Raw genomic sequence first — 9,264 nt, 5'->3', positions numbered from 1 at the left:
TAGTCTGTCTTGATCTTTGAAATGTTTATTTGGTATTGACCTGGATCGTTTATGACTACGTTTTTAGATTATTAAACCTGCGCTTGACTGCCTTTTTTTCTGTGGCAGTGATCATCTGTGACACTTACACTTTGAATGTGTTCATTCTGTACATTTGCAGTCAGTGAACACTCACACACATACAGAGAACAACTCTATGCTCTGTCTGTTCTGTAGAGTCTACTTCACAGTAAGTGCAATGATTCTTTAAAGCAGCGATATTTATTACTCATAACTGTTATTAATGTGTATTCTACTTCTAGCACTTTCTGATGGACATACAGACTGCTCCTTATTTACACAGTAACACAACGTCTCAACTGTTGGTGAGAACTGTAACAGAACATATGCTGTAACCTTGAATCAGGAAATCACTACCCATCCTACAGTTTATGTAAAACTAATATTGTAAATATCTACCTCAAAGATTTATTTATTATATTGCTGCCTATTCTGCCGTCCATGTAAATGTGTAAGCTCTGCTGCTTGGGAAGGCTGTAAACTAGTTTTCGTTATACTCACACATAATAACTCACGTAAACTAATACTAAAGACTCTCATTTCTTACCTCTTACTATGCGTGTTCTCCAGTGGAAAAGCTCCTATTGGACTGAGGACACTGTCTTTATGAGGAATGTCCAATCAGAGACAAGCTGTGCTTAAACTCCAGCCAATCGTATCTCAGGGGGCGGATGTGAGGCCAGAGCAGTAGGCCCTGCGTCGTCCAATCAGAATCACAGTCATTTTGAACTGAGAAAAAGGGCTTCATTCATTGCACTGTAGAGGCGTCACTCAAACACCAGCTCTCCTCTGATTGGACAGACGCACTGCGTTGCCCGGACTCTTCAGCTCTGCTCAAGTGTTCGCTGCTCCGTGATCAGACGCGTCCGTTCTGCACGAGAGCTGTGTTGGAGAGAAATCAGGACCTGTTTTTACTGAAGGTAAATGTTTTTATTGTGTACGACCTTTACACACCGTTTATACCGTGTTTTACTGAAGACAAAGATCAGAGAGAGACTTTTAAACCGTTTATACCGTGTTTTACTGAAGATTTAGACCAGAGAGAGACTTGTATGCGCCATTTATACCGTGTTTTACTGAGGACTGGTGAATTATGTGGAATTTAGTCCACATCTGAACATTTCAATCAGTTAAACATTTAAAGTTAACTCTGATATCCAACAAATCATTTTAAAAACTTAACAGAACAGATGCCTAGCTATTGCTGAATTTACCACTAATTCCATGCTTTAGAGTGGTGCAAGCAATAAAACCAGACAACATACCTGCATTGTTTTCATTTATTCATGTATTCATTTACTTATTCTCCCAAAAAGAGCCAAGGCCACTGTCGATTTAACTGACGATTTTTTGTCATACAAAAAATTGCGATTAATGATTTTATTTATTTATACCCCCAGGATTTTAATAGGCTTTTATGGTTAATAATAATAACAATACCTTTGGATCAGGCCGGTGTTTCGATAATAAGACTCAGCTTTTGTAAGAGCCTTTGTTCATGTAAAAGTGTATGTGATGTTTACCAGAATTCTAATGAACTACAATGGGCTTCTTCAGTGTCACTGTTAAGCATTCTCAGGCCTCACAGAGCACACAGACCAGCGGTCTCAGAGAGAACCAGCTTCTCAACTTCATCATTATTAATTATAATATTTTACTTTAAACATCAATATTTCTTTAATTTATGTAACTCAATGTTTAATACTTAAGTCAATGTATTAGTCATTTAGATCCGTCACCACCTTTCCTTCACAACAGACAAGAAGCTGCTTGCTGACTACTTTTGTAAATGAGATTGTATTTTCCAATTCTTGAATTCCTTTCTTGTCCATGTTCTTTTTCCCCCCATCATTTTGGAGGTGTTAGAAATTCGACATTGACGAGTCAGGAGACTGGAGATTGGTGTTGAGTGGAGTTTATTTACACATACACAGGATCATGTATGAGCACAACTGGGTGATTTCATTCTATCTCAGGATGATCAGAAGTTTGGAAACTGGAGGTTCTGGGGTTTCCTCACGTGCATGCAGAAAAGCACGGGCACAGCTTGGTCATCAGTTTGTCAGTCTATAGCCAGTTCGTTCTGTGCCCTATTCAGTCTGTTCTCAGTCCAGTCTGTGACTGTTGCCAGTCAAGTCTGTTCCAAATTCAGTCTGCCACCAAATATTTTAGAAGGCCTTATGTATATTGGAGAAATGGGGGAAGGGATTAGGAGGAAGAAGAAGAGTTTGAGGTGGGGTAAGAACATTGATGAGAATAAGGAAGTGGAGAAAGCTGTGAGAGGAGTGGTATCATGTAAAAAAAGGGGGGGGGTGATGGGTGGGAATGGGGGATGGGATTGAGGGGTATAACAAATGGTCACACAAAGCTACAAAAAGACCATATAGTTTCTCTCAGAGGAATGCCTGCTCTCTTTCTCTGGTGTGGCATCATCTACATTAACAAGGATGTCAGGAAGAAAGTTCTCTATACTTTTGATCATTTTACACTATCCCAGGTTTTGTTCATGATTCTAATAGAGGCAAGTCTTCAATGCATGGGTGATGGCTGAAATGTAATTGGCAGGTTTCTACATTAAACACCACTTTGTTTATGACTGGTATCACATCTTGGATAGTCAAAAATATTTGGGTTTGTGTATATGACTTTTTTCAAAACTGATCAATGCATCTCATATGGCTCTCATGGCACTTTATGCCTACACAATGTAACAGGTTTTTCATGCTCCCTGTACATTACGTACAAAATGTGTTGTATGCATCTTTTCACTGTAATTCTGTGTCAAGATTTAGGAAATCATTCATTTAAACAGTCCTAGCGCCTGTAAAACTTTATTCCACACTGTTGTAGTAAAATTTTGGCAGTTACTCTGCAGATTAACACACGTCAAATCATATAAATCATAGACCAACTACAGTCTATAACACCATTATTCATTCATTTATTCATTATCTGTAACCGCTTATCCAGTTCAGGGTCACGGTGGGTCCAGAGCCTACCTGGAATCATTGGGCGCAAGGCGGAAATACACCCTGGAGGGGGCGCCAGTCCTTCACAGGGCAACACAGACACACACACACACATTCACTCACACCTATGGACAATTTTGAGTCGCCAATCCACCTACCAACGTGTGTTTTTGGACTGTAGGAGGAAACCGGAGCACACAGAGGAAACCCACGCAGACACAGGGAGAACGCACCAACTCCTCACAGACAGTCACCCGGAGGAAACCCACACAGACTCTGCAGATTAACACACGTCAAATCATATGAATCAGAGACCAATTACAGTCTATAACACAATTAACCCCCACCATATACTGCACACCCCTACTAAGGAATGAACCTGTGTGCTCATGTAATACAGTTTAATCAAAACCTTACTGTGTCAACGGGCAAACGGGTAAAAAATGTAGCAATCTGGGTGGGAAGTTGACACAAAACTTAACCTACGCTATGTGTTCTTTATTTCACTGTTAAGCCACATGCCGTACTGATGGGGGAAAAAATCCACTGGATAATCTAGTCTATATCAATAATATAGATTATTTTTATTCTGTTATGTCCCCACTGTGTTCATGTACTGTCCCTTTAAAGCCACACTAACAAGCTGTAGTCACATGATTCTGCCCCTATCTGTCACATGGAAGTGACCTAAACGTAGAGGCCGACCGAGCGACTCGAGTGTCTCATATCAAAGAAAAACAGTGTGTCTGTGGTTTGTACGTGCTGGGTTTGACTGTAATTAAGACGACACTGAACAAAAAGAAATCAAATGTAAACGCTGAGGGGAAAAAAACAGTTTCAGCCAAAGCACAATCACACACCAAATATAAATAATGCTCAAAAAAAGATCAAGCTTCCAGCAACATTAGAAAAAATATCGCAGCCTTTAATACTGGAGCATATTTACAGCACAAGCCTCGTCACTGAACTATGAAGGTCAAAAATACAACAAGTAATCGTAATTGTGATAAAATTAAACACAATGTTGATTTGTGCTCATATCGCCCAGGACTAGTTTATACCACTAGTTTTACAGAAGATAAACGTCAGAGAGAGACTGTTACATACGATTTATACCGTGTTTTCCTGAAAGGAATTGTGTGTTAAATATCAGAAAGAGACTCTTTTTTTTTTCTAACATTAAAACTCTGTTTCTGTCACTCTCTTTCTCTGGATCTTTAGTCTTTTATTACAGAGCAGAATGATCCAAGAAAAAAAAAACAGGAGAGTGCTGCATATTTCAGAATTTTATTTTTTAATTTTTTTAAAGCACTATACAGTTGGGGCGGCATGGTGGTGCAGCAGGTAGTGTCGCAGTCACACAGCTCCAGGGACCTGTAGGTTGTGGGTTCGATTCCCGCTCCGGGTGACTGTCTGTGAGGAGTTGGTGTGTTCTCCCCGTGTCCGCGTGGGTTTCCTCCGGGTGACTGTCTGTGAGGAGTTGGTGTGTTCTCCCCGTGTCCGCGTGGGTTTCCTCCGGGTGACTGTCTATGAGGAGTTGGTGTGTTCTCCCCGTGTCCGCGTGGGTTTCCTCCGGGTGCTCCGGTTTCCTCCCACAGTCCAAAAACACACGTTGGTAGGTGGATTGGCAACTCAAAAAGTGTCCGTAGGTGTGAGTGAATGTGTGTGTGTGTCTGTGTTGCCCTGTGAAGGACTGTATTCCCGCCTTGCGCCCAATGATTCCAGGTAGGCTCTGGTCCCTGGACCCTGAATTGGATGGGCGGTTACAGATAATGAATGAATGTATACAGTTGGTGTTTGCACAAAGAAACTGCACAGAATTCTGGGTATTAGCACCAAGTGGGTGCTGCTGAAACAAAAGTGACAGGAAAAGATGTGTCAGAGCAGAAGTAAGAAACCTTGGGGGGTGGGGAGTCAAACGGCAAACTCCATCCTCTTCTTGCTATGAGAGCAAAATAAACAAAGAGAACTGTTTAGAGAAACATCGTCCTCTAAATAATGTGAATTTTATTATCTCTCCTTCATCCACAATATTCCTTCTGGTCATGGGAATAGAACCTGCCAGCATTCAGAACATTTAAAGTATGAAAACAGATAGGGATGTTGCTCTATTCCTGCACCATCAGGCAACACTGGCTTATTTTCGCTGTTTCAGGTACAGTACTGAAGGTGGGACTGACTACACATTCAGGAGAATATTGGTGGCCAGGAGAGAGTGAATTTAACTAATTTGTCTTTGTGTCTTTGTCTTCCAGGACAGAAGAACATCTCTTTTGATATCTTCTCTGGCTCCTGTTGTCCAGGAGTTCCTGAGTTCCACAGTTCTTACACTGGTGTATCAAGAATAATTTCCAAGTGGAATACAACACAATGTTGAGATCAGGAGGGATTAAATGTGTGGATATGGAGGGCAGAAGCTCCAGTTCTCAGGAAACATGCTTGGTTCCTCCCCACACATCTGACAGAAAAACTCAGATGAGTAAACACAAATGGAAAACTCATGATTGTGCAGAGTGTGGGAAGAGTTTTACTCAACAGAGTAGTCTCCAAATACATCGGCGCATTCACACAGGAGAGAAACCATATCACTGTTCAGAGTGTGGGAAGAGTTTTACTGTACAGAGTAATCTCCAAAAACACCAGCGCATTCACACAGGAGAGAAACCGTATCACTGTTCAGAGTGTGGGAAGAGTTTTACTCAACAGAGTAGTCTCCAAACACATCAGCGCATTCACACAGGAGAGAAACCGTATCACTGTTCAGAGTGTGGGAAGAGTTTTACTGTACAGAGTAATCTCCAAAAACACCAGCGCATTCACACAGGAGAGAAACCGTATCACTGTTCAGAGTGTGGGAAGAGTTTTGCTGAACAGAGTAGTTTCCAAAAACACCAGCACATTCACACAGGAGAGAAACCGTATCACTGTTCAGAGTGTGGGAAGAGTTTTACGCAACAGAGTAATCTTCGAACACACCAGCGCATTCACACAGGAGAGAAACCGTATTACTGTTCAGAGTGTGGGAAGAGTTTTACTGTACAGAGTAGTCTCCAAACACATCAGCGCATTCACACAGGAGAGAAACCGTATCACTGTTCAGAGTGTGGGAAGAGCTTTACTAAACAGGGCAGTCTCCAAGTACACCAGCGCATTCACACAGGAGAGAAACCGTATCACTGTTCAGAGTGTGGGAAGAGCTTTACTGAACAGGGCAGTCTCCAAGAACACCAGCGCATTCACACAGGAGAGAAACCGTATAACTGTTCACTGTGTGGGAAGAGTTTTACCCAACAGAGTAGTCTCAAAAGACACCAGCGCATTCACACAGGAGAGAAACCGTATCAGTGTTCAGAATGTGGGAAGAGTTTTACTCAACAGAGGAGTCTCCAAAATCACCAGCGCATTCACACAGGAGAGAAACCGTATCACTGTTCAGAGTGTGGGAAGAGTTTTACTCAACAGAGTAGTCTCCAAAATCACCAGCTCATTCACACAGGAGAGAAACCGTATCACTGTTCAGAGTGTGGGAAGAGTTTTACTGTACAGAGTAATCTCCAAAAACACCAGCGCATTCACACAGGAGAGAAACCGTATCACTGTTCAGAGTGTGGGAAGAGTTTTACTCAACAGAGTAGTCTCCAAAATCACCAGCGCATTCACACAGGAGAGAAACCATATCACTGTTCAGTGTGTGGCAAGAGTTTTACTGTACAGAGTAATCTCCAAAAACACCAGCGCATTCACACAGGAGAGAAACCGTATCACTGTTCCGAGTGTGGGAAGAGTTTTACTGTACATGGTCATCTCCAAAAACACCAGCGCATTCACACAGGAGAGAAACCGTATCACTGTTCCGAGTGTGGGAAGAGTTTTACTCAGCAGAGTAATCTCCAAAAACACCAGCGCATTCACACAGGAGAGAAACCGTATCACTGTTCAGAGTGTGGGAATAGTTTTATTCGTCAGAGTTCTGTCCAAAAACATCACTGCGTTCATCCAGAACAGAAGCAGTAGCACTGAATGAGGGATTAATGTGATTGGGTCATATTCCATTTAAAACTATTCTTAAAGCTGAATTGTGTAATTCTTGAGGATTTGGAGACGTGTGATTGAACTGTGATAAAAGATGCCACTGATTGTTCATGGAATTTTGTTTATTATTTTCAAGTTGTGGCTTCAGAATTAATTGTTACAGATCATTATTTTCCTCCTCGGTCACTATTGTGTTCTACTGTGCCCCAGTGAAAGATTATTTGACTCTGTACTGAGCTTCCACTGTTTTCCAAAAGAGTTTAAACTTTGTCTTGAGTCGTTAAACAAAATAAGATGAGATTGTTTCACTTTAACCAGTCACACGATATTCAGCAGACATAGCTTTTAGTAGCAACAAAATTATCAGTAAATCACAGAGAAAAAGGACGTTGAAAGTCGGGGCAGTTCCCTCCTCATTTCAGTGGATCAACTACACTAAACCACAGACACGGTCAGGGGTTCAGCAGCAACACACACAGCCCAGCACACCGCCCATCCAGTCTGACCCAGAGGAGCCTGAGGGGATCATCCAGCAACTGGATGAGGGACATGGGTACAGTGTGGAATTGACAAACTGTCATGTTGTCACCGTCAGACCTTGTTGCAGGTGAGGAGACAGCTGACTAACTCTGAGGAGGTCCTGCAGGGGCTTTGCAATGCTCTGGAGCACAGCCGGGACTCAGCAGCTTCTCACTGGAGCTGGGAGAGGAGACAGTTCTGGCCGTCTGCCGTATAATCACTATTTGTCCTTATTTCTGTGGCTGGACTGTATACCCTTGGAAGGTTAAAGATCAGTGTTGGTGGAGCAATTTGTTTCTCAGAGCACAGGAGCCATGGAGCTGGGATATCAGGACCTCAGCAAACATCAAAACAGACTATATTCTGATTGCTATGAAGGCCAAGCCTGCTTATCACTGCGCCAAGATAAGCGTGCAGTGGAGACACTCCCAACCAACTGTTCATTGTTTATAAACAATTGCTGTAGTAAGTGTCTTTTCAGTTTTAGAGGTTGCTGTGTTTTAAGCCTTGCTTTAATGGAAATGCTACTTGCAAACACCTCAGTTGTTAGAACTCAATGTTTAAGCTTAGCATATTATCTTATTATTGCTGTCCCTTTGCTTCTGTATCATTTGTGAATATCTCTGCTGTGGGATTAATAAAGGAATCAGTCAATCAATTATTACACCAGGTAAGACAGAAATGGCAAGCAGTGATGATTTATAATGCACTCACGATTAATAGCTACTTAAGAATAGCTTGGTGATGCTCTAAACTGCTATTTTATTTTGCTAGCTACCAGCGACTTCATCAGAAAGTATTCTTACTTTAATATGCATGCAGATTTCTTCTAAGAGTAGTGTGTAAAATACAGTTTAGAAATAGACATTTGTAAATAATCTACTTAATTCCTTTAGTTAACACTTGTGAAAAGAATGTATTATAACATAAAAGTTAAGAGCAGGTTGAATTGACACGATTTGGCCCATTTCCATATTGATTCGCGGTCTATAGTAGACTCCCTCAAGTAATATTACACTTTCCTGTGTGTAAACTTTATAATAATGATTAACTTTACCATAAGGTTACCTTAATTAACAAATTTTAATACAATAATAGGCATCAATAAATGGTTTAAAACAAAGTAATGTCTCAGTGCATATATATAATTTTTTTTCATATATATATATATATATATATATATATATATATGCATGTATATATAAATGCACATCATGAACACTATAATCACTGCTTGTCTGACTAACGTACCTAAAAAGAGTCAAATGAGTCATCTGTTTAAGAAAGATAAGGATTGATTCACTTTTTTTTCCTGTTTTGTGGTATTACTGTGTGTTGTACTGCACATTGTTTATTGCACATTGCTTATTATACAAGTTTTAGATCAACTATGTCTTATAAAGATTTTGAATTTGTTTTGGTAAATTCCACTACATGAGGAAGTGTAATCTGGTGGAACTGTTCTCCATGTAACAGTGCCCAAAGGGTCCTAACATCACTCAGACACTGGTGATGATTCTTTTGGAGAAGGCTGCATTTTTACATTGTCAAACAGTATCTAGAAAATTAAATTGTGTGCACTCTTGGTCTGATTATTTGCAAATACAATGGTCATATTTGTATTTCTCTTCAGCCCTGTGTCTTGTCTGAATTGTATCCCTGCTGAATCAAAGGAGACACAAAA

At 40.8% G+C, this 9,264-nt stretch overlaps 1 protein-coding gene across 1 annotated transcript; it reads left to right on the top strand.

The window, feature by feature from the left end:
- The first annotated feature begins 908 nt into the window (after positions 1-908).
- On the top strand, positions 909-8,709 carry LOC136695302 (zinc finger protein 665-like). Its single transcript, XM_066669311.1, has 2 exons — positions 909-980; positions 5,285-8,709. The coding sequence occupies exon 2, from the start codon at positions 5,400-5,402 to the stop codon at positions 7,041-7,043; it is 1,644 nt and encodes a 547-aa protein (XP_066525408.1). The 5' UTR covers positions 909-980; positions 5,285-5,399; the 3' UTR covers positions 7,044-8,709.
- Positions 8,710-9,264: the final 555 nt, after the last annotated feature.

The sequence above is a fragment of the Hoplias malabaricus genome, chromosome 4 (assembly GCF_029633855.1).
Source record: "Hoplias malabaricus isolate fHopMal1 chromosome 4, fHopMal1.hap1, whole genome shotgun sequence".
NCBI lineage: Eukaryota > Metazoa > Chordata > Actinopteri > Characiformes > Erythrinidae > Hoplias > Hoplias malabaricus.
This window is presented reverse-complemented; position numbering and strand designations above follow the sequence as displayed.

Bases quoted from the DNA above. Each gene is read 5' to 3' on its own strand.
- LOC136695302 (XM_066669311.1), top strand. From the start codon at position 5,400: ATGTTGAGATCAGGAGGGATTAAATGTGTGGATATGGAGGGCAGAAGC.